Below are 24,553 nucleotides of genomic sequence, written 5' to 3'. Positions count from 1 at the left end.
TTTTTTACTATAGTCATTCACTCGATAAATAGAATCTTAACTCCACGTCTGGAAAAATGCAGTCCATCTTTGGGAAGGGCCTTTGGTCCCGAGCGATTAGAGCAGACCAGCTCGTCTTCTGAGGAGGCTGCTCTGCTCCTGGGGGTTCATGGCCTCGTACGTGTCCAGCTCCAGGGAGAAGGTGGCGTTGCCCGACGTCACCGTGCGCAGAGCAGTGGAATAACCCTAGAGAGCAAAAACAGGTTTGATTGAATGATCTCTACAATGTGTTGGCACAGTCTGTAAGAACCAGCAGATATTCCCAGGGTAGTCATTTTCCTTATTCAGAATCTAGTATGTATTAATTCAGGCACATACAAGCCAAAAATAGCCTTTATTTAAAATATTAGTAGCTGGAATGAATGCAGGAAAAATTGAAAACATTTCCACTCTCATGGAATGAATTGCATAATGTTGGGCCTTTTTACTTTTAGCAACACGTCTATTCCCACTAAATATCCAGAATTGATTCATTCAATTTCAAAAATTAGGCAAAAAAGGAAATAAAGCTACTTGAGCATAATGTACACACAAATGTACTGCAAGTACAATGTCCGGTTTAAAATGAACACTGAGTTAAATTAGTAATTTAAAGTCTTGATAAATATTGCACTGTATTAAAAGGTAAGCTCAACAATGCACATGCAATCGTACTTTCTTTTAACTAGAAATGTTGAAATGTGATTTTACTCAGATTATAAGACACTTTGCAAGAAATTAGATCGCATGATTAGAATGTAGTACAGAATACTGAGTTCAAAGTCTTGTGGTATAGAAGTATATAAAATGGTTCCAGATGATATTGGGTTATTTTGTATTTTCCATGATTGTGATGAAACAAGAATGTAAAATATAAGAGCCTTTTTGGACTGGGAGGAATAAAATTTGAAAAAGAGAGGATTCAGCTGGATAAAACTTGAAAATGATATATATTATGAGATTTTCAGTGGCAGATACAAACTTCATTCAATATCTTAAATGGTTATTATTTTTCAATCCAATCTTTCAATAAAAATCTTGGACGTCCATCAATAACTGTGAAAATCTAAAAAAACAACAACAAATGAGTCGCAGCATTTAATTTCATGACAAGATCTAATAAGTACGTCTAATAGAAGAGACCAACCAAATCCATTTTGGACTCGAGCGTCATCTCACCATCATCTCCGCCAGAGGCACGGTGGCGAGCAGCACCTTGTTGTCATGGCGACTCTGGATGTCCCTGACGGTGCCCCGTCTCTGGGCCAAGTCGCTCAGCACGGAGCTGAGGTGGTCCTCCGTCACGGTGACCTCCAGAGACATGAGCGGCTCCAGCAGCTTCCCCCTCGCCAGCCTGAAGGCCTGCACGTGGAGGGGCGGAGCCGTGAGACCCGCCGTCGCTCGCGGCGACGGGCAAACGGCAAACTGACTGCTCACCTTCAGCATGCAGCGAGACACGCAGGCAGAAACCATGGCGGGGGACGTCCCCGCTTCGGTGGAGACTCTCTGGATCAGTGTCGACACACCTTGGACGGGGTAACCCAGCAGAGGACCTGAGAGGGGAAGCAGGGATTCAGGACGTTTTACCAATCAGGAATTAATTGAGCACTTTTTCGAGGATCCTTTAAAATACAGAGATATCGTAAAATAATCGGATCCTTACAGCTTTAATTTAGAACATACAATTTGATGCGGATTAATGATAAACTGCTTATTTGATCAATTTGTGCAGAAGTGCAATGCTTTATTTTCCAAACAATATAATCATAATCTCTTTTAGTTAGAAAAAGCCGATACGTTCCAAATGAAGGAAACCTAACAGTGCTCTTGATAGCGATTGCATGTGCACACGTTGCAAATTTACTAACTGCTAATTCTCCCCATTACAAACTGCATTAAGTTAATATAGATAATAACTCTGGTTCATATTCATACTCGAACTTTACACTTGTTATCATACTTTATCATTTCACATGTTCTGACTATTCAAGTATTTATCTACACTCACATTCTCACTTGGCTGCTCCTGATGTGAAAACAACTGGTGCTTTGTTTGTTTTTTGTTGTTTTTTTTTTTAACCGAGCTCATCCTACGGCGTCTGTACAGAGCGCTGTGTAAAAAGACTCAGAGCAGATAAGATGACGTCTGGGTCACACGGTAACATGTCACATGTCACAACAGATACCAGCTCACGGGTGTGGCCAATCAACACATGATCGAAAACCAAAATGTTGTGTCAGTAACATTTGCGTTGCTCAATCAAACTATTGGCTGTACAAAGTGCATGGCTCCAATGTTTTTCCTGTTAAACCGCATCTAAATCTGTTGAAGAACATGAAACACACTTTTGTATTTAGCTTCATTGCCTTAACACAACATCTCTGATGCATGAAACTGAAAAATAAGACAGCCTTGCAGATACACAGTATATTTTCACTTGCAAACATACTCTTTTGTTGACTACTGGGTTTTTTTGTTTTGTTTCAGAAAATACACCTTGCAGTCTTTTAGGGTAGTTTTACGTCATAGTGCAGAAAATGTACCAAATCATTGGCTTTTAAAGCTACAAATCATGAATTATGTGTGATTTTAGTATCTCTAACTGTGTTTTTTTATATCCAGAGTGCCGGTGTGATTAATGTTCATTTTATAACATTTCCAAAAGTGGAATAAGTAACTAAGTTTTTTCCCCCTTAAACTCAACGTTTGTCATCATTTACTTAGAAATTAATATTTGATAATAGAAGTGAGCATGTCGGGCTTTATGAAAGAGATGAATCGGGTTCCGTGTGAGTGCCATCACCTTGAAGATACGAGCTGTGGACGCCGTTCTCCACCGCCTCTTTCATGTCCGGCGACAGCTGCCCCTCCAGCTCGTCTGTGAAAGCGACATCACATGAAGCCCCGGCAGACGAGCCGTCCTCGGGCCTGACGGCCAGCTCCACCGTCACGACGTGTCTCCTCTCACCAACAGTGCGGTCCAGTGTATCTGCACCAAAAACACATTTATAAACAATCAGATGTATCTATTTAATCCACTGCAGTGCAAAAACTTCTTCTGGTTCTCAACACTTTCAGACACTACTAGTTGCATGTGTGCGCCCTCTAGTGGTACATAGAATATTATAATTGGATTTTAAAACGTACATGAATTTGAATATACACAGTGATTAGCAAAATACTATGAAACTCACAATGAAAATATATAAAACATGAATTTCCTAGTTAAAATAAGTATTGCCTAGATTTTGTGCCTCAATGTTAATTGTGTTGAGCTCAGCGTGTTCTCAGGTGTGAGCACACGGCTCTGGTGCCGTTTGTTGTACCGGTGGTCTGGACCTCTTGGAGGATGGTCTCTCTGTAAGCCACCTGCAGGGGTCCGAGGTGGGTCTCGATGCCGTACTCTCTCCTGATCCGGTCGTGGATGATCTCGATGTGCAGCTCTCCCATCCCACACAGAACGGTCTGAGGACGGAGAGTGAAGGTCGTTCAGATTGGCTCAATATGGCAGATATGAGGGAAAACTAGGGCTGATCTAGTGAAGCTGTTACCAAGAAATTAGGCTCGACAATTTGGCTTGTATATATTACTGACACTAGTCTACCTATATTTATCTTTTGTCTTTTGTCTGCCTGAATTTCCTTTATCATTAATAATATTGTAATATTGTGTGCTATTTTCTTTATTTGTGTTCTAAATTTGAATAAGATGTTTTGAACAAGTTTATTGTGTTTGAGATTTCACAAATAAACAATAGAACATAAAATTGTACATCATGTCATTGCATCACATTGCACATTTGCAAAAAAAGAGAAATAAAAAATAGATAAAGAAATAAACTAAGGGTACATTAATTGTTGGGTTCATTAAAAATAAATGAGTAAATGACAAAAAAAATATATAAAAATTCTTCTGTCCTATAAAAATTTACTTAAAGCATTATACTGCTATAATTATACTATGCATTTGTGATAAATAAAGGACTTGACTTGACTTACCTGACCAGAATCAGGGTCAACTCTGACTTTAAGACTGGGGTCTTCTCTCTGGAGACACGTGAGTGCGTTGTCAAGATCTTATAAACAGGGAAAAAATGTCAATATGCAAGTGTAAATAAACATTCAATGAAGCTTTCTGTAAATAGCATCTCTCAGACAGTTGATGTAAATTCAGAGCATCAAAATAAATTGATACTCAAGATGGAATAAATACAAACAAACACACAAGTCCAGAAAAGGAAAGAGAAGAATAAAGAAATAATAAGTCACAGCATTATAGTCTCAATTTTTTATGGATGTTTTAATGTATTTTTTTTAATGCAACATGCTCTTATTTTGACCAAAATCCCATCTGCTTTCACTGGCAAATTTCTCACAATTTTTTTTACTTTTTTTTCCGGAAGTTTGCCGAATTGTTAACAAAAGTCAATAATGCGGGACGAGTTTTGAGCCAAAGAGCTGGCGGAAGAGAAAGATGATGAAGAAAACTAAAGTGGCGCTAAGGATAGCAATCTTTGCACCTTGCCTCTTAAAGTGACAGGCACACAGATTAATTAAATATAAAGGTAATTATTATCAATGAAAATGTGTTTGAAATTGGGCAAGCGTAAAAATAATGGCTAAAATGAAGATATCCCGTCCTGAGTCCGTCCAGGTTCATAAACATAAAGTGTATCTCAGTAAAAGACCATGTAATGCTTCATAAAATGATATAATAATCAAAGCACAGCAGAAAACTAGTTGCCAGAGTCACTTTAGTTACAGTTCAGTTTAGTTTACAGTTACTCACCAGCCTGTTTGGCCATGGTGGGCGGCTCAATGGTGCAGAAGAAAACGGGATCGGGGACTTCGACTCCCGAGAGGACGATGCTGACCTCGTCCCCACGCGTCCTTCCTGCCCCGCCGTCGTCCCGAGCTCTTCTGGCTGCAGCGGCTGCTGAAGCCTTGGATGAAACGATGGTGTCGCCTGTGACCGTCTGGAGAGCGACAAAACAAGAAGGGCTTCTTCAAAATGTGAACGATTTTACACCGAACAGACAGTTTTAATTTCAAAAGAAAAAAAATTAAGTTGGACCTGCTTCAGTCCGACAGTTAGCGCGATGTTCCCCGCGGGTATGGAGGGGATTTCTACATGCTGGTCAGCGAACGGCACCAGCAGCCGGCTCATCCGCTCACTACAAACACACACACACACACAAAAAAAACAAAACCCTTCAGCTTTGTGTGTTATCGTGGCTATTTTGGCGACATCAGGGATTTCTGCACCTGGAATGGAACCCACATACGTGTTGTTCCTGTTGATGTTGTGGACGGCCGTCTGAGACTTCAGAGTACCGGAGTAGATCCGGAGAAACACCAGGGGACCGCGCTGCTTATCGTGGAGAACCTTAAAGGCCAGCGCACACAAATCGTCTTTGTACCACCGCCTGTGGAGTTAAAGGGGTCATATTATCCAGCTTTTCAACACTTTCACATGGGTCTTATTTGTCCAAAAAGTTGTTTCACAATTCTTATATATATTAATAAATGATTTACAAAAATGCTATTTTCTTCTGAAATAAATACACTCCTGCACAATCCAATTTATAAAACAAGAAAGGGGGGAACATATGGACTTGATTCCTTCTATTTTTTTCCCTACATCTCAACAACCCTTATGTGATTTGATCGTGAGCGAAAGTGTGTACTCACACCAGGTCGTGGTGTCGCTCGCTGGGGGCGGGCAGGTAGGCAGTGATGGCGTCCAAAAGGGGCTGGACGCCTTTGTTCCTCAAGGAGCTCCCGCAGAGCACCGGGACGCCCTTACGGGCCAACGTCACGCGCCGCACAGCCTCCCGCAGCTGGGGGGGGGGGGGGGGGGGGGGCATGAGCAGTGCAGGTTGTGTCTGTGTGACCGAGGCTTTGATTGTGAGGTGGTGGAAGACCTACTTTGACGGAGGGAACGGCATCGAAGTTCTCGCTGAAATCGGTGAGGAGGAGCTCCGCAAAGGCGTCGTCCAGATCAGCAACCTGTGCATTTATACACCAATATAAACAAGATACTTTTTTTTTTTTTTTTTTTTTAAACTGAAGCAAAAAAACAAAACATTAGAATTAATTGTGGTGGGAGTTTTACCTGCTCAATTAGAGCCATTCTGGCCTCACTGACCACCTGCAGCAGCTCCGGATCGTCCGCCTGGTCGAGAGCTTTGACCTCAAACCCTCGTCCGTCGTCGTGCAGAGATTTCGGCTTCCAGATCAGCTTCTGATTGGTCAGCAAGTCGACCACGCCTGTGAAGGTTTTCCCGCTGCCGACAGGAATCTGTGAGACATTTAAAGTACATGGTGACGCTCACATTGTGCGCATGTAGATCTATGTAGTTTGTTCTTTTTTTTAATTAGAAAATACTTCTGGTCCTTTGCTTATGCTGTGAGTAAAACTGAGCTGTTTAAATACCCACAAAAATGTTTTCCACCAATGTTCAACTTTTTCTACTGGAAAATATCATTTCATTTGAAAAAATTTTAAATCTCACGTCTGCATCTGCACATTACAAACCTGCAGTTTCAGTCATTTTGACCATACAGGGAATGTGTGATATGCAAATGCAGCGGAAATATATTAAACACTACATGAAATGAAGGTTCAAAAGTATTATTTTTCTTTTGAAAATCTATAAATTGAAAAACAATACCTTTAGCACAATCACTATCAAGTCTGTAGTCACATGTAGTATAGTCGTTGAAAACATTTTCCTTCTTTTGGGTAGTGTAAGTAAAGGCCTACCTGCAGGAGGACTGGATTGGCTTTTAATTTCTGTTTTATGCTGTCAATGGAGAAACCCAGACTGTGGAAATAAAAACATTTTCCTGATGAGTCTGGTAGAAGAAAAGTAAAAACGTGTTGAGCGTGAGCAGGTGTGGAGTCACTCACTTCGCCGTAGGCTTGTCCATCTTATTCAGGAAACAAACACACGGGATGTGATGCTTCTCTGCTTGTCTCCACACGGTCAGAGTCTGAGCCTGTCGGCATTTTGAAGGCAACGGAGGCGAATCGTTATAATTCTGAAGTCATTTTTTTCCAGTGAAGAACGAAGCAGTTTAAAAGGCACTGGGACTGACCTCCACGCCAGCGGAAGCATCAAACACTGCGACGGCCCCGTCGAGGACGCGGAGCGCCCTCTCCACCTCCAGAGTGAAGTCGACGTGTCCTGTAATCACAAATTCCCAATTCACTGGCTGCTTGTCGTGATTCATGTTTCCCGGGGATACCTCGGCGAAATATGTGACCTGGAGTGTCGATGAGATTTATTCTATGGTTTTTCCAGTCAAATGTGACTGCGGCCGACTGGATGGTGATGCCGCGCTCTCTCTCTTGAGCCATAAAATCTGTGACTGTGTCCCCGTCGTCCACATCTGAAACCAACAGAGAAAGATAGAAAAGATAAAAGATTAAAAAAAAAAAAAAATCATCCAACAGGTTGTAGTTGTGAAGATTTGATCACGCATCCGTCTTGTTTTCCTGCCCACCTCCCAGTGCTCGCGTGTAGCCAGAGTAGTAAAGCATCCGCTCTGTGGTTGTCGTCTTCCCGGCATCAATGTGGGCCATAATCCCGATGTTTCGGATCCTGCAGATAGAGATCACAACTTAACACAGATCCCAAAACAGATCTGAAACACACACACACACACACACAAAAAAATCATCTAGTAACTTACTTGGAAACATCTGGGTTGACAACAGCCCGCAGAGATTTGACATCATCTGTGACAGTAAAGATGGAAAACAATTATGATGATTTAATCAAACGTATTCCCTTAAAATGTATTTTTTTCATCAATATATTTCCTATGTCTTTGTAAACCTTTTCTGTATTTCTTAAGAGTTCTTTCTTTAGGTTCTTGAGAGGTGCAACATAATGTTAATATTGCTGGTAATTACAGATATATTGTATCTGTGTTTTTAATATTTTGCTGGGACTTTATCTAGAATTTATCATCTTTTTCCTTTGCATCCTTTATAATACAAGCTACATAATGATAATATGTAAAATGATTGACAGTGATTGTGAAAGATTGACAGATACATCTCTATTTCAAACATGTAAAGAAAGAAAAGAAATGAGATGATTTTTAAACAAGAAAAGGATCTACATTTTTTGTTTCCTGTCAGAGCTGGCCAGGGGCCTACATATGTGCATCAGACTTTCAATCTGATTCCAGAATCCTGAATCACAATCCAGAGATCAGTTCCTTGTTCAGGAGCAGTGGTTGGGGATCTTGTCTCACAACGAGATTGTCATGGGTTCAAATACCGGCTGCTCCTTTCTGTGTACTGCATGTTCTCCCCATGTGTGCGTAAGTTTCCTCCCGGTCCAAAAGAATGCATGTGATGTTAATCAGTCGCCCTAAATTGGTGCAAATGTGAGTGTGTGCTGTTGTCTCTGTGTTTGCTCGGTGATGGGCTGGTGATGTGGGTTCAGCTGGGATTGGCTCCAGAGATCCAGAGATTGGCACAGGATAAAGCCATATTGAGCATGGGTATTGCTGCTTGTCCAGCATATCACAGAAATAATTCAAAGTAATAATTCAGATGGCAAAATGTCATGCCATATGAAACACTCACAAAAGGTACAATAAATACTTGTTTATTGGATGTCCTGTTGAAGTTTCACAACACAGTTACTCCATTAGAAGATACTTTTTTTTTTAAACTGAGCAACAAAGACAACCTACCTGGAAGAAAGCTGTAATGTCTCTTTACAGGACATCTCACTCCACACCTGCAGCTCTGCAGCCCAGCTGACAACAAAATCCTCCCCTGTCAACAACAAAGGCGTTAATAACTCCGCAAAAATACCTCCATTCATTACGAACCGGATGGTTAACTTACCCAGATCATGTTGTTATGTATCATCTCTCCTTCATCAGTGTCATGTTAGGAGTCAGGAGCAATGTCAGTCACGTCCTGGTGGACAAAGACTTCATACTGAGGAGACACATATCGATGTACAACAACAGACACGTCCAAGTATTTATAACCAGGCGGTCAATTTAGAGTTTTCTCCTGAACTGAATCAATGGACAAATGGAAATACAGCACATATATCAGTCTGAAGTCACGCTGTACAGTACATCGTCAAAATAAATCCCAGGGAAACTTCAAGCATCGTTACTCATAGTTCCGCTGTATTGAATGAACTGGTTTAATGCAATCAAAACTGGTTACTAAGTATTGTTTTCATATACTTTTAAGAACTATCAATCCACAAAAAATATATCAAATTTTTTTTTATAGATCCCCTTTTCTAATTTGACATATAGCTCTGTGACGTTAATATTTGTCTTAAACCAAAGTCGGACTCTTTAAGTGACGGACTTCCTCTAAGTATCGGCCACGGGGAAAACAACACCGGAAAATCCCGAGCCTGAAGCTAAAAACAAAGAAATTTCACTTAATTCACCAACGATAACCAATTGAGAAAGATTCACCACAACCGTAAACGTCCAAACAACAGAAATGGTGAGACATCGGTCATCCAAATGGCGATTTTGAGCTCAATCTGTCAGTTTAACGCGTTAGCATGTAGCATTAGCTGGTTCACATGTGGCTGCTCGACTGTTTTTCAAGTTTTGTTTACTTCTTTATATGTCTATAATCACGACATCTTGCTTTCACGCCTCTTCACATCATCACATTTCTTGCTGTTGTGGCAATACATTTCATTCATGTCATGAATGAGTAATTAGCCATCTTGCTACGGACACGTAATTATTTAGTCGTCATCTCAGTGTCCTTGAATCTTTGGAAAAGTTCACATTTTAACATTGAACTCGTCCTCAAATGTGACCTGGAGTGCATTTGGATCAGGTTTAATGGTTGTTGACTTCTTGGAACGCTGTTTGAAGTTAGGAAACCAGTGACACGATTTGAGCCAGATGTAAATCTACTTAGATTTATAAACTAAACAAAAAAGTACCTTGTGAAGTTCTGCAGGCCTCATATAAAGTATGTCTATCACGAATAATCAGTTGAAAGTTAGTTGTTTAGTCGTCCAATAATAATAATCATATTTTATTATCCCTTGGGGTAGTTTCCAAATTATATATCATATTTATAAAACGTATAAAATAATTATACACTATTTGAAACTAAGCTATAGTTCCTATTGGAAAGACATTTTACTGCATCAATGTAAACATTGTAATTTTCTTCAATTATGTTTTTAAACTACGGAATCACAGTGCTTTTTTAAATCAATTTTTGATTACAGCAACTCTTAAATGTGTTTCTCCCAACATGTTCAGCTATCTTTACATTGCTTCAACCTTTTGTACTTTATTGTGAAGTTTCAGTAAATGTTATGCTTTTTTTTTCTTCTTCGTTTGTAGCCCCAGAACGAGCACATCGAGTTACACCGTAAGCGTCACGGCTACCGCTTGGACCACCATGAAAAGAAGAGGAAGAAGGAGAGCCGCGAGGTCCACGCGCGCTCCCACAAGGCCAAGAAGTTGATCGGTTTGAAGGCCAAACTGTACCACAAGCAGAGACATGCGGAGAAGATCCAGATGAAGAAGACGTGAGTAACTCATCCCGGCCGGTTTTGAAACGCGCCGACATAAACCGCGCACGCTTTGTAATTCCGACCCGCGTCTTTGCAGCATCAAAATGCACGAACAGAGGAAGACCAAGCAGAAGAATGACGACAAGACGCCCGAGGGAGCCGTGCCAGCTTACCTGCTCGACAGGGAGGGGCAGTCCCGCGCTAAGGTCCTCTCTAATATGATCAAACAGAAGAGGAAAGAGAAAGCTGTAAGTTCAGACAAAACGTTCTTGTCGTTTGCTGATTTTAACTCTGGAAAGTGTCGAAGATTTAAACGTCGTGTGTTTTATTTAGGGTAAATGGGAGGTGCCGCTGCCAAAGGTCCGCGCCCAAGGAGAGACAGAAGTGCTGAAAGTCATTCGAACTGGAAAGAGACAGAAGAAAGCCTGGAAAAGAATGGTCACTAAAGTTTGCTTTGTCGGCGACGGCTTCACTCGTAAACCCCCAAAATACGAACGTTTCATCAGACCAATGGTAAGGCAGCTGTGTTATTCCTCATCCGCAGACTTATCTGAACCCCAAAACTCGTGCATCTCCTAATCTCTCTTCTACCTTTCAGGGTTTGCGGTTTAAAAAGGCCCACGTCACGCATCCAGAGCTGAAAGCCACATTCTGCCTCCCCATCCTCGGCGTGAAGAAGAACCCGTCGTCGCCCCTCTACACGTCCCTGGGAGTCATCACGAAAGGAACCGTCGTAGAAGTCAACGTCAGCGAGCTGGGCCTGGTCACACAGGGAGGAAAAGTTATCTGGGGTGAGCGCAGATTCTCCACCAATCCTTCGTTGTCGCGCTCGTCTTCAGTCCGTAACCCAATAAATCTTCTGCTTCTCAGGTAAATACGCCCAGGTGACAAATAACCCGGAGAACGACGGCTGCATCAACGCAGTCCTGCTTGTATAAGACTCAAACCTGTCGGATAACGGCGCCAGTGACTCTTAATTTTTTTTTTTTAAGAGTGTATATTCTATCCAAGATGAGACGAGCGTGGCCTTCAGGAAGATCAGACGCCACATTTCTGTGTAACAAAGAAGAAACTCGGTGGAAAGGAAACGGGGTGATAATTGTGATGAATAAAGTTATTAAACTTCTCTTTTCAAATGCAGTTTGTTTCTGGTAAACTGGATGAAATAAATAACCCAGTAAGTTAGATCAATGCAAGGTAGTTTTCATGGGACTCTGTGTATTATACTTCTCTGCATGGCTCCTGTTTTGTAAATGGATTCTATTTTAAGTTTAAAAAACAAAAGTTAAGTTTATATTCAAGTATGGTAACAGTACTTAAATTGTGAGTTTCTTTCCCCCAGTTATGATTAGATAAAACCAATCCATCTTTATTTGTAAAGTATTTTGAAACAACCACAAGGTGCCAAAGTAAAGAACAAAGTACGAACAAAGTATTTCTCAAACTATTCAGATTATTACTTAACTGTTGAGTGTTGTGTTGCAATTATAGCAACATTGGAATGAAGTACCCAAAATGAAGCTGCTTCATTAAAATAGTGTTTCTCTACATTAACCTTTTCAACAGAAAATTAATTTAATGGCATCAATTATTGTGATTTGTTGTGGGTTTTTTTTTACCATAACTGAAACCCTGTGGAATCAGAAAAAAAATACATGAACATTAAAACTATGATTAATGAAGTTGCACTCTATTGTAAAGTTAATGTCTCACTTGATCCACTATACATGCCGTTACTTCCTCCTGTAGAGTATTTTAATAGATTACATGTGAATTCTAATTGAGTATGAGTAAAATAACACATTTGGGGAAAAAGCTTCCATATACCCAGTATACTATAGGTGATCGACTAATTCAAACCTGTTGAACATTTTCCAGATTGTGAGTTAAAGGCCTTTATCTTAAAAGTACTTTTACACAAGACTACACGTTCCAGGTGAAAGGTCTCAGGAGTGTCACCGAGTTTCTGAACAGAGTTATTCTGGGACACAAGTCCGTCATGGGGTGAACGCTGAGACAGACGAGCACACAAACATTTGTACAAATGTCAAGCAAATCCATAATTCAGCTGGCAGGACTCCAGTGGCTTCTGTTGCACTGAATCGCCGAATCCACATGTTAAAGAAGCCTTGGTTCATGTGAAAAAGCAACATTCTACATCTATATACAAATATTACGTGGGTTTTTGGACTGCAATATTTCTTTGGATCATATATATATATATATATATATATAAGTGTGTGTTGAGTGAGTCTACATTAATTCCATGATTTTCTATAATTATCTAAAACAAGCTTCATTCTTATGTAGAAAAAATTTGATTAATCACAGATAATTATGTGATTATCACTTACACACACACGTATATATATATATCTATATATTTGATAATTTTGAAATAAAGAGGTGGAAAAAGTTCAAACACCCTAATGCATTTGAGAAAAATTACATCAAGAATCCCTCCTCTGTCTTCAATTGCAATTTAATTTTAGTACAGTCGCAGTCAAAATACTAAACAAATTCTGAAAAAAAAAGCCATTAAAGATGTATAACTGATTGGTTTAACAAAAACACATAAGGCATTTATAGTAATGAGTCATTTTTGTACCATTGATCCACTAATGAAGGTGATCATTTTTATTAAAAGACACTATGCTCGTTGCTGTGCTTCGTGTCTATAAAGAAAGCCCATTTGAAAGTTCAGGAAATGCCTAAAAATGCAGCTTCTCAGACAGGAATGCGGCGGCTTGGAACCAGATGCAGGGATAACTGACATCACCTCACGGTCGATGCACGAGCGCCTGCTGGGATGTCGCTCATCTCACCGTCTGTGACGGATCATTGACCTCTGCCCAGCATTGTGGCGTTCTCCAAACCCACACGCTGCCGTCTGCACGTGCGCCGTTACGGGAATTTTCAACTAGATCAGGGGTCCATAACCTTCATGACCAAAAAGTGCCATTTCTGCAACTTTCCGCCAAATAGGTTCTGTCTGGTGCCGCAATGTTTAACTTAAAAAAAACTTCTTCAAAAGCTTTTCTTCTTTTTAAAGCCATTTTAATTGAAGCTATTTTCACTGTTTTCATTTTGTAATTTAACATCTTAGATGTTTCACATTTTGTTGTTTTTGTCCTTTCTTTTTTAAGTTGTCATTTTCACTCACAAAAATTTTAATCAAAAAATGGCCTGTTTTCCAGTTTTTGATACGAATTAGAGGCACTTTAGAACATTTTTTAATGTAATTTTAGCCAGTTTGGCTGCTCTACCTTTTTTTCAGCAATTTTAAGCCAAAAGATAAAAGGGCTTAAAAAAAAAGAAAAAAAGTTCAGCGTACAAACAAATGACGATAACTTTTTAAACATATATTTTCTGACAGCTTCTGGGAGCTGATATAGTGGACCACATGTGGCTCCAGAGGTTTGCAGGTTGCAGACCTCTGAACTAGATAATGGCCTCTTGTCACACATCCAGTAGAACTTGGCTGCAGTATCCAGTGGTCAGCTTAATACCGGAACATGATCTGCTTCACAGAATTTAGAAGAAATAAAACAGGTAATTTAAGAAGAATGGGACACGATTCCCTCTCAAGTGTGTAAGACTTGTGGGGAACGTGGCTGCTACGATTGCAGCTCCACTGCATGTTAATAGCAGAACTACTAAACATTCATTTGATATGATTTTTGTTTGTCAAAAATGTCATAACATCTGCGATTGTGCCAAATTTTAAAAGCAGTCCAAAACCCTTTTTTTCTTTATGTTTTACTCCATTTAAAACATTTGCACAGCTGTGGGTATTTAACAGCCGTTTCACACTTTTTTTTTTTTTATTTGCCCTTGGACTTCGCACAGTCGTGTTTAACAAGCGATTTGATCATTGCGCAACTTCTGTTGCAGTCTCGGCTTTTCCATTAGGTGATTCGTTAATGGCACATCTCATCCCGCCGGACAGACCGAGGCCACGTTTACACAGACCTGGGGTTTTACAAAAACGGATAGTTCCCCCTCTCTGTATACAAAAAAAAAAAAAAAAAGTATTCACCCAGTTTGAAACATGACACAGGAATAGCAGAAGGAATAAGAAAATCTAAGAACATGTTTGTGATGGTAGCCTAATCGTTGAAAAAAACAAAAAAACAAATGTGGACTAGAAATCAGTCGGTGACAACCATGAATTTTTTTTAATTTTCTTTTCTGGTGTCATTTACAGCCAATAAGCTTGTCAGCCTTTTATCAAAGCCACCAACAGGTACATCACTGTCCGTGATAAAGAAGTCATATCTCCTTTCCTTTCCTTTTTTAAAAATCTACCAATTGGGCAATGACTACATTTTAAGCTTCTTGACATTTTAATAAAATAAACAGACGTTTTGACTTCATGCTCTCCAGTGTCCAGTCAGATAAAAATCACATTTATATTCCTCATAAATGACAGAATAGATTTAATAAATCACTTCACTTAAATTCAAAAAAAAAAAAAAAACCCGTAAGAAAGATTTGGGAAAAGTGTGGAGTTTATTGTACGGACCTTGCTATGATCACCCATCTCACCCAAAAATATTGGGGTTTTTGTTGTTTTTTTTAAAAACAGTAAACGTAAAACAAACTGTTAAGGCTGGTGTTTCCAGGATGTAAAGGATAAACACAATGTTGATACACAGTCTCCCCCTCGGGGAAACAAACCCATCTCTGAGACGCCTTCAGAGTAAAAGATCCTCGAGCAGTTACAAAGAGCAGCACTGCAATCAGATTGCCTTCTTTTTGATTTTTGTTTTTGTTAAATCTCTCCTTCAGTCACAAAGTGACAAGGCTTCCCGACATCATTCCCACGGCTAAAATGTCCGACGGAGAAACCTCGGCAGCCAGCTCCACTTCCTCTCTTCAGTCATTTGGCTGAGAGTGTTTTTTTGTTTTTTTTTTCTTTATTATTAAAAAAAAAAAAGTGCACATAGTGACTGAAAGTTTCCGGAAGGCGGACATTATGTGTAGTAGTCCAACTTGCTGTCGATGGTCTTGCAGCCTTTGACGGAGAACACCCGCTCCGACTTGGGGAAGTAGATGAGATCCCGCGCCACCTGATCCGCCACGTCCAGGTCTGGGTCCATGCCTCGGTCGACCATGCCAGCCGTCACGCACTGTATCACGTGTTTGTACTCCAGGGGCAGGAACGGCACGAAGAAGTCCACCAGGTTCTTGTCGATCAAGCTGGTGCGGAAAAAGCCACCTGGAGGAGGAGGAGGAGGAGGTGAAGGAACAATTCATCATATAAAAACGACCCCGCCGCCGCCGGCACGCGTGTGATGGGACACTCACTTTGGTCGTTGTTGAACACGGACAGCGAGAGCGCCGTTTCCAGATCTTTAAGCTCGATGTCTTCGCGGCGTCGTCCGGCTTTCCAGAAATCTAAAGTGGTCTGAATGATGCTCTCCCCTCCGGCGTTGCTATTAGAGGAAGGGTTCACGCGTTAGAAACAGAAATTAGCATGGAAATAGAAATTTTACGACTAATTTCATCAACACTTTAATTCATCTTTGATTTTTCACTGTAGTTATAGAATATTTACAATTGAAACGTCATCACCTATGACTATGTGAATGAGACTATGGTTCTGTTTAAAATCTCTTCACTCACAATGTTAAGATATAGATCTAACACAGGACAACACAGGATCCCCGAAAGTTTTTAATTATTTTGCAGCAGTGTTGCTCTAAACTAAGACTTTTTTTGTTTTAGTCTGAAACAGCCCTGCATTGGTATTTATGTAAACTAATGCAAGATTAACCTTATTTTTGAGATAATGCAGCAATTCCATGTATTATAATTTGATGTATATCAATTCGGGGGAAAAATGTGACGGTTTTTTTTTTATACGTCCAATTTCAAGAGATTTTTCATAATTTGGCGTCTATTCAGCTGCTGCCTTTATAAAGGAAAAACCACAACTTGCCAGCATTTACGCTCCATTATACCCCACCTCAGTATTAGGACACGCAGCTGACAACAAACTACGACGTTCGTTCAGCGAGCAACTGAAGAGATCAATCCATTGTTGAATTTGTTTTGTGGAAATTAACACCAATTGAAAATGTCAATCTTTTGAGTGCAGACATTTCCTCTTTAACATTGGCGTAGTAGTTTTAATTGTGTTTTCGCCATAACATGATGGTGACAAAAAAAAATATTCCAGTGTCTCAATGTTACAAAATGTTTCAGAACCTTTCAGAAATGTATCAAACTGTTAACCTGAGAAAGATGAAGATTGATTTCCTGTAAGAAACTCCGTCCAGCTTGTCGTAGTAGTCCAGGTAAGGCTTGATGCTGTCAATCAAGCCGGGCTGCATCTTGTCCATCTCGTCGAAGATGAACATGGAGCGTTCACAGTTGGACACGTTGCCTTTGATCCACTGCTGCAGCTGAGTCTGACGAGAAACGGCAGAAACTTCCACTGATCAACGGGGCCGGCCCGGAGCCGAGTCGGCGCGTTTCACTCGAAGATAAAAAAACTAAGTACCTTGTAGTTTACGACGTGGCTCAGATGTGGGAAGTGAAGCGTGGATGTGAAAACGTGCACAAAGTTGCTGTCCATTCCCTCCCTGTAAACGTTTTCGGCGATCAGCTGGCTGACAAAGTTCTTCCCGGTGCCGGTCCATCCGTGCAGAGAGAGCACCAGGGGCTTCTTTGGGTTCTCGTTGTTCATGAATCCATTCAGAGCCTTGAAGATGATGCGGGACGCAATGTGCTGGCCAAACAGTTTATTCTCCAGGTCGGTCTGGAGACCTGCGGAGGCCACAGCAAGAACGCCAGCTGGATTAGCCGCTGCAGACATGTGACTCAAAATGCTTTGCACAAACCTTCCTTCATTCACTCACTGAAGAACTTCAATTATACTCCCAGTCAACCGCATTTTTTTCATTTTTTTGTAAGTCTTTGCGAGTATGTTTGGCTGAATCATTAAAAAAAAATGGTTCATCCAAGTGGTTTATACCTTGCATAGATTGCAAGATAACTGTGAATCTAAATTTGCTGTGAACATAAATCTAGGTGAATATGTAACTACACTTTAAGTAAATCTGTTTCTCAATCCATCCTGGGCACAGACACTTTGACAAAATACATTTATGGACAGCGGTGTTATAGTAGTTATCTTTCTAATCTGTGGATCGCTCTTCAGTCTAATCTCTGTCAGTTCATGTTGAGATGTGAATAAGTGAATTTGCTCCCAATGGACAGGAAGTACCTTATCAAAACAGATTGGTTGTGAAAAACACTTCAAGTACATACATAGTTAATCTATGGACAAATAAGAGTGGATTTGTTTCCATAATTGATTGTTTAACCTCCACATTACGTCACGTTTAATGATCCATAACTGGAGATGAAACGATATAAGGACAGCTAGGAGCCAAAAATTATATTTTACTGTACGGGGGAGGATTGGATAAGGTTACCAACATTTACACTTGAGTGATTTTGTAGATTTATTTATTTATTTTTCAAAACAGTCAACACTTGGCAGAATTTCCTGCCTGCGTTAAAAATACACCAACACATGCGATCCGCATTCATATTGCTCGGTGCACTTTGCTCACCCGTGGAGTTGAAGGATATCCATTTTGGATCGCAACTCTCCCGAAAATAATTGTAGATTGTCCGCCCGAGAGTCGCACCGATCCCGACAACCACTGTTGTTGTGATCGGATCAAACGCGTGAACCACCACGCCGCTTGTTGAAAAGGCGAGCACCAGCAAAATCACATGTGCAACTTTCATCTTCGCAAGGGCTCAATTGCCAACGCAAACCGAGTTTGGTGAAATAAAACGGTCATACTACGGTGGTAAAACAAAACGAAAAAGGCGCTAACTGTAAACGGCCACCTTCCCACCAGCTTCTTTATTACAACGGGAAACTTCCGCAAACGTCACGGTCACGTGACAAACACAGCATGCACCAGCAAACTAGAGATTTGTTTCAGATGCGTTCTAAAATTCTCAAAATGAAAAAAAAAAAATATATACAGTTGTAGCCACAGATTCAAGCTATTTAAGTTGCATGTCTCGTTTATCGCGTTGCGACTGCAGCGTCTCAGCTAAAAATTGAGTACGTCTTCATTTGTTTTGTACAAAAAAAAAAAACCCCTATAATTAAAAACAAATAAAACAAGACGCGTCTTACCCGTTTTGTTGAACGATATCCACTCTGGCCGACAGCACTCGTGGAAAGAGTAGAAAATGTTCTGGTAGGTGGCTAAAAAGCCGGTGAGAGCTGCAGCCATACCAACTGCTATGGTGGTGCTAATGGGCTCGATAGCCTCCGTGGTGGTGGTGCCTCCGAAGCAGAGCAGCAGGAGGAATAGCGGGAAAGCGTGTCGCTTCCTCAGCTTCATTCCCCAGGGACTCGCCTGCGACACCGACCGCGGGGACGATTTTCAGATAAAAGAGGAGGACAAACTGTGATGAAGTTGATAAAGTCCTGGCCAAAACAAACAGCCAACGCCTGACGGAGGGGGCGCTGTGGTTGTCATGGATATGACGTCAGGTCAAAGGTCACTGTGCGTGATCCTAAAGTCTAATTTCTTTTTACACACACACACACACACACACATTTTTATCACTCATGCGTAAAAAAGTTTTAAACATGCAAAAACTTAAAATCCCCCCCCCCCCCCCCAAAAAAAAATAAATAAATATATATATATACACACATGTTTTTTATTAATACTTTAGATTTTAGCTGATACTATTTTTGGAAGGTCGTGTGCTGGTGGCCAGTTGTTTCATTAACCAGTCCATGTAAAGATTCAATATATCAATTCTAATTTTAAACTACACAAAAAACACATTTTCAAAAAAGAAAAATATAATTTTTCATCAAATAGTCTCAATTTTGCAGTTCTTTTGTAGAAAAATGAAGCAGCCAATTAATAAATTTCACTTTATTTCTTACAGCAATCTGTTTTATTTTTTTTAGGTTTAATTTCAAACAACAGAAACATAAAATGTTAATTTCTGAAGCAATATGGAGTACAGGATTTACATTCACATTTGGCCAATTTTCTTTCAATATAGGCCCGTAACTGAACCATGAAAAGAAACAGAAGCAAATTATAAATTGCACAGCCTGGTCAAACAGAACCCGAATCACTGTTTTTCGTGAAATTAAAACCCGTGCCTTGTACTCCTTAATTTTACTTGGATGTGGAAAGTCCTTTCCCCCCACCCAAGTTCACAGCCCAGTCACAATAGTGTTGAAGTGCAGACGAAGTCTATGTAGGTTGAGAGTTCCTCCGCACGATGGCGCTGTAGGAAAAGGAGCAAGCTGTCAAACCTGCTGGTGATGGGAGAGTTATTCCAAGAGCCCACTTGTGGGTTACAGCGCCCTCTACAGGTCAGTGACCAGGGCTTTGAGCTGCAGTCACAACTCGTGGTTCAACGCTAACTCACAATTTCAAAGTCACATTTCTCCTGTGTCCAATTATCCCAATTTTGACAACCCCTTTTTTCCCGATAAATAAATAAATAAATAAATAAATAAATAAATAAATAAATAAATAAATAAATAAATAAATAAATAAAGTTTTAGTATAGAAAACCGGAATAATTGTTACCCTCATAGTGGGAATACATGTAATTCTATATTTCTCTGTTGAGTTTGTATGTTCTTCCTCAGTGTGTGCCTTTTTTAACTCCAGCTACTCCAGTTCATTCCCACAGTACAAAAACATGCCTTTGAGGTCAATTTTTGATTCTAAAACTGGACTGGTTAACTTTCCAGGGCCTACCTACTGAATACACGTTTTAAAACAATTAATAAGTAATACATGTCTTTATATTCACAATGGAAAGCCTGAAAATAAGTTGTTATATCTGTGAAAAATTGAACCTTACTTTTGAAGGAACTGCTTGTGATGACATATTTTCCAAGAAATCAGTGAACATACTTTTTTTTTTTTTGTTGTCTTTAACTTCTTTGTTTTGGTGTCACAAGTCATAACTCCAAATTCCATTATTACTTTCACCTCACTGCTGCGATGCTTACAGCTTCAGATTTTTGTTTTCTCACAAAACCAGATAAACCCTCATATTTTATTATTATTATTAGGATTTTTTTTGTTGGTTTTTTTCCAGCACCACACATTGTGCACCACCGAGCAGCTAAACAGCCACACATTTCCCCCCCGGGGAACATAAAGCAAGAACAAAGCAGAGAGTCGCATAAATTATCAGAAACCATTCCTGAAAATGTGTTATTAAGCGTTTCTTGTCTGGGGCCTGTGATGGATTGAGGTAATAGTGAGGTTTTGTTTTGCTTACCAATGCATAGGAGGGAGCCGGTTAACCTTTGTGAATGTGGGACAAAGCACCAGAAAACACTCCAATTCAAACCAACTGTATCCGAGTGTGTGTGCGTGCGTGTGTTTGGGTCTATTCTCAGCTTTAGAAGAGCAGAGGCCATTTTAACACAGATAACCTGGAACATCTGCTCTCGGGTCAGTACTTTCACACCACATGCGTGAGTCCATTTTGCTACTTCGAGGTGAACTTAAGCTACAAGAGACAGCAATTCATTGTCCGTGTTGCTGCTGTGCTAAAGCAACCCTCTGAGCACTTTTGGAAATTTTTTTTTTATAAGGAACACAAATGTTCCAGCATGCAACAGGACAATGCAGAGAAACAAAGGAGAGAGAGAATACGTCGCTCCAGTACAATGCTTGCCGTCATCCTACAAACACGCTCTGCGCTGTGCCCTATTGTGTCAGGCCAACGGCCCGATGTGTAAACATCCCCTCTGCACCGAATCGCGACTATATTCAGACCTCGAGCGGGAAGTGATTTCATCGCCGGCATCCGCCTCAGTCTTCCTCTCTCAGGTGGTCGGCGTTCCTGGCGGCCGACCTCCCCAGACCAAGGAAGGAGGTGACGGAGGCCCGCCGTCGACCGCGCCACCACATTTCTTCTTCTTTCTCACAAGGTCGATTCTTTAAAAACTTCTTAACAACAATAATCTACACGGCAGTGTGATCAGGTACTTAATAGTAAAGTTTCATTTTTAGACCATGTATTTCAATCTACAAGAATTTATTATATTTCTCCTTGTATAATAGTTTGTTTATGCATGTCGTGCATTCAGTTTTATCTAATAAAATCAATGCAAGACATATTTGTCCTGTATACAATGATTTCTACAATTTTTGAGTGCAAATTAATGCTTGTAACTGGAGTGTGTGCTCTAATAGAGAGCAATTATTATTTCATTATACATCTTATCGTGTTAATTTAGACTTTTTACCTTAGTTAGTTTTAGATCGGCACCACATAGGAAAGCTGAGTATGTTTTTAAACATAATTTTCAGTGTGGTGACTGACTTAAAACACAGAAAATGCCCCTTTAGCCAACTTACTTGAAAATGCTGAAACACAGATATATTTATTATAATAATTATAGCTGCAAAAGAGATAGAGAGAAGCTAGGAAAAGCATAATATAAAAAAGTGTACTCTGATCATTTACTTTCGAACTGTTAAATCTTTCATGGCTTCATTGGAAGAAATGACTGACCAACCGAAACTCTCTAACTTTATATATGTTGCAACTCCTATAAAAATACCCTTTGACAGTCTTACATCTTTGAGATTTGCTGTAGCGTTTGTGGAGGAAAATTAATTGGTCTTCTTGTCGCTGCTTGGCCCGACTCCAAAACAAGCCTTGGATTTGTGTGAGGTAATCGCTCCGGCAACGTTTGCAGAACCACTGAAGCTTAACTTTGGTATTATTTATTATTTTCCAAATGTCTGAATGCATGAGAAATTAGACTTAAAAAAATCCTTCAGCTGTAACCACAGCAGTGCAGAAAAAGACAAATACAACATGATTGATAGCTACATTTATGGCTTCAGGGCAGGGAAATATAACAGATTATGAATTTGTTTGATTTCTTCTAAGGCCCACAGACTGTGAGACCAAAGTTTACAAACCAAACAGCGACTGCAGAGTATTTAAGGTGACAGCTGAGAAATGTAAAAAAACAACAACAAAAAAACAGTTTTTAAGGAACTGCATCAGTGAAAAGGACAGAAGCAGACAAACACACCTATGGTGACCTTTAAGGTAACAGGCCTCTTTTTTCACCCCTGTTTGGTGGAGGTGTGTGTGTCCCTGGTCTGAAAGCCAAACAAACACACTGAATTGGGGGGTCACAAAAAGTCTTGGAACAGGTGTCCTCGAGCTGAATCTAAATTTCTTTCTTAAATACATTGGAGAAAAAAACCCACCAGCCACAAAACCACATTCTTAAACTTTGCTCATCTCAGGTAGACTGTTGATGAGTTTGTCACAGAATGGCCGCCGCAGAAGACGATCTTCTCGTGGATTTAAAACAGTAGTGAGACCTGTGAACTAAGCGTCTACCATCTGTGGACCCCCCGCTGTGAGGTGGCGGTGGTGGGGGTCTTGGGAACAACCTGCTGAAGGATGAAATGAGTAAAAGGCAAAATAAAATGAGCAGAGGAAGCGACGGAAGGATTTTTTTTTGGGGTGGGGTGGGAGACAAACAAACACAAGGCTAGTTTTACAGCCACCTGCTCCACCAGCTGTTACATATCAGCTACCGACGGAACAGACTGGAGTGTCACGTCCGGTGAAAAGTCAATTAATCCAGAAGAGACGATTCTTCTTTGTCTCGGTTGGCAGAACAGGTCAGATCAGACCACATGTATCTTCTGATTGAACACTTAAGCATCAAAATATATCAGCAAATCTGAGTTTGTTGAGTCGTAAAACTTTCCTCCATCATCAATCTAAAATATCCTTTGTCACAATCCTTTAGTTTTATTTATGGAGAGTTGATGCCTTTTCAATTAAAAATGACCCACATCGGATTTAAAGAAGTGATTAAAACCAGGTTATTATTGAATTACAAAAGCATTTTAGTTGTCGTTTATTTTCTTAAATAGAACTCTGATATAAGTGAAACTGGCAATGTCGGCTCTTGGACTGCATAGTCATTTTGTTTGTTAGTTATTTGCTGTTTGCTTATAACTTTCAATTGAAAATTATTATATGAGATAAAGAAGCCGATGATTTCAGTTAATGTTCTTTCTGCTCCTCTCCATTCACGTATTTGAAAAGTTTTGCTCTGTATGGTATTGAGTTGTTTAATTTTTGTTTGAAATATACTAGAAAAAAAAATTATAATAATAACCCTGACTCTGTCGACCTTCATATAATAAAACCTTCCCCTCTGAACAGGTCAGATGTAGGAGTCTGACAAGGCCATGGCTGCAGGTCTTTGTGAGGTTGTTAAATCCACGCGCATTTTCCACTTGTTAACCTTTATTCTTTTTTCTTTCTTTCTATGTGACATTTTTCAAAGGGAGACTTTCTCTCCAGGTCTGAAGCCCATGACGCTCTCAAACATCAGGGTCGGCCATTTGACCTCACTCCACAGTTGTCAAGCAAAACACAGGACCCGGTTTGTGAACTGCAGCCAAAACTGTATATTTACGGCCAGTTTTACACATCTTGGAGCACACTTTAGTCTTTTAAAGTGCTCTTTTATGTTCGAAGAGCTTCTTTATAGATCTGATATCCGAACACTTCAGTCTTGTTGTCATCCCACAGCAATAACATTGTACTGTGTTATCTCGGAACGTGCTGCACAAAGCTACTTACGATCAAATTTGAATGAAATTACAATATTTAATATGTTTTTTTACAATGTAAATGTCAGGCGGAGGACAATCATAGAATATTGAGGCTAACACGTTCATATAACAAGAGCAACTTTCAGCAACAGCTGCTTTCCTGCTCCATTTCAAAGGATTCACTTTCTCTTCCATAAACATCACAATGGCACTTTTGAGCTCGAGAATTGTTGTTTATATGTGGGGTGAGACAGTCCAAGTTTTCTGAATGACAAAACACAAAACACTTAAAAAAAAGGACATAGGAACACATGTTATCTTCACTGGCTGAGTAGGAATTACCTTCCCCTTCTT

The 24,553-nt window shown here is 40.1% G+C and overlaps 3 protein-coding genes across 4 annotated transcripts; 1 reads left to right on the top strand and 2 right to left on the bottom strand.

Moving 5' to 3' along the window:
• Positions 1 to 29: 29 nt before the first annotated feature.
• gfm2 (GTP dependent ribosome recycling factor mitochondrial 2) lies at positions 30 to 9,072 on the bottom strand. 2 transcript variants are annotated; one of them, XM_080509573.1, is made up of 20 exons: positions 8,891 to 9,072; positions 8,734 to 8,818; positions 7,717 to 7,762; positions 7,528 to 7,625; positions 7,288 to 7,413; positions 7,120 to 7,208; positions 6,932 to 7,020; positions 6,785 to 6,845; positions 6,134 to 6,319; positions 5,947 to 6,027; positions 5,710 to 5,858; positions 5,304 to 5,444; positions 5,093 to 5,192; positions 4,808 to 4,994; positions 4,018 to 4,094; positions 3,346 to 3,484; positions 2,823 to 3,008; positions 1,456 to 1,571; positions 1,198 to 1,380; positions 30 to 225 (listed from the first exon to the last, which is right to left on the bottom strand). In XM_080509573.1, exons 1-20 carry the CDS (start codon positions 8,912 to 8,914, stop codon positions 97 to 99), a joined length of 2,292 nt encoding a protein of 763 aa, XP_080365699.1. In that variant the 5' UTR covers positions 8,915 to 9,072; the 3' UTR covers positions 30 to 96. The 2 variants fall into 2 exon arrangements, with proteins under 2 accessions (XP_080365699.1, XP_080365700.1); XM_080509574.1 differs by having other exon boundaries at positions 1,234 to 1,380.
• Positions 9,073 to 9,382: 310 nt separating this feature from the next.
• Positions 9,383 to 11,688, top strand: nsa2 (NSA2 ribosome biogenesis homolog). The gene is made up of 6 exons (XM_080509695.1): positions 9,383 to 9,520; positions 10,390 to 10,577; positions 10,660 to 10,810; positions 10,896 to 11,075; positions 11,161 to 11,353; positions 11,433 to 11,688. Exons 1-6 carry the CDS (start codon positions 9,518 to 9,520, stop codon positions 11,498 to 11,500), a joined length of 783 nt encoding a protein of 260 aa, XP_080365821.1. The 5' UTR covers positions 9,383 to 9,517; the 3' UTR covers positions 11,501 to 11,688.
• A 3,042-nt stretch (positions 11,689 to 14,730) lies between these two features.
• On the bottom strand, positions 14,731 to 18,427 carry tor1 (torsin family 1). Its single transcript, XM_080510163.1, has 5 exons — positions 18,149 to 18,427; positions 17,071 to 17,336; positions 16,803 to 16,978; positions 15,873 to 16,000; positions 14,731 to 15,783 (listed from the first exon to the last, which is right to left on the bottom strand). Exons 1-5 carry the CDS (start codon positions 18,327 to 18,329, stop codon positions 15,539 to 15,541), a joined length of 996 nt encoding a protein of 331 aa, XP_080366289.1. The 5' UTR covers positions 18,330 to 18,427; the 3' UTR covers positions 14,731 to 15,538.
• Between the last annotated feature and the right edge of the window lie 6,126 nt (positions 18,428 to 24,553).

This window comes from Blennius ocellaris (genome assembly GCF_963422515.1).
Source record: "Blennius ocellaris genome assembly, chromosome: 15".
NCBI lineage: Eukaryota > Metazoa > Chordata > Actinopteri > Blenniiformes > Blenniidae > Blennius > Blennius ocellaris.
The sequence above is the reverse complement of the archived record's forward strand: the minus strand, read 5'-3'. Positions and strand labels throughout refer to the sequence as shown.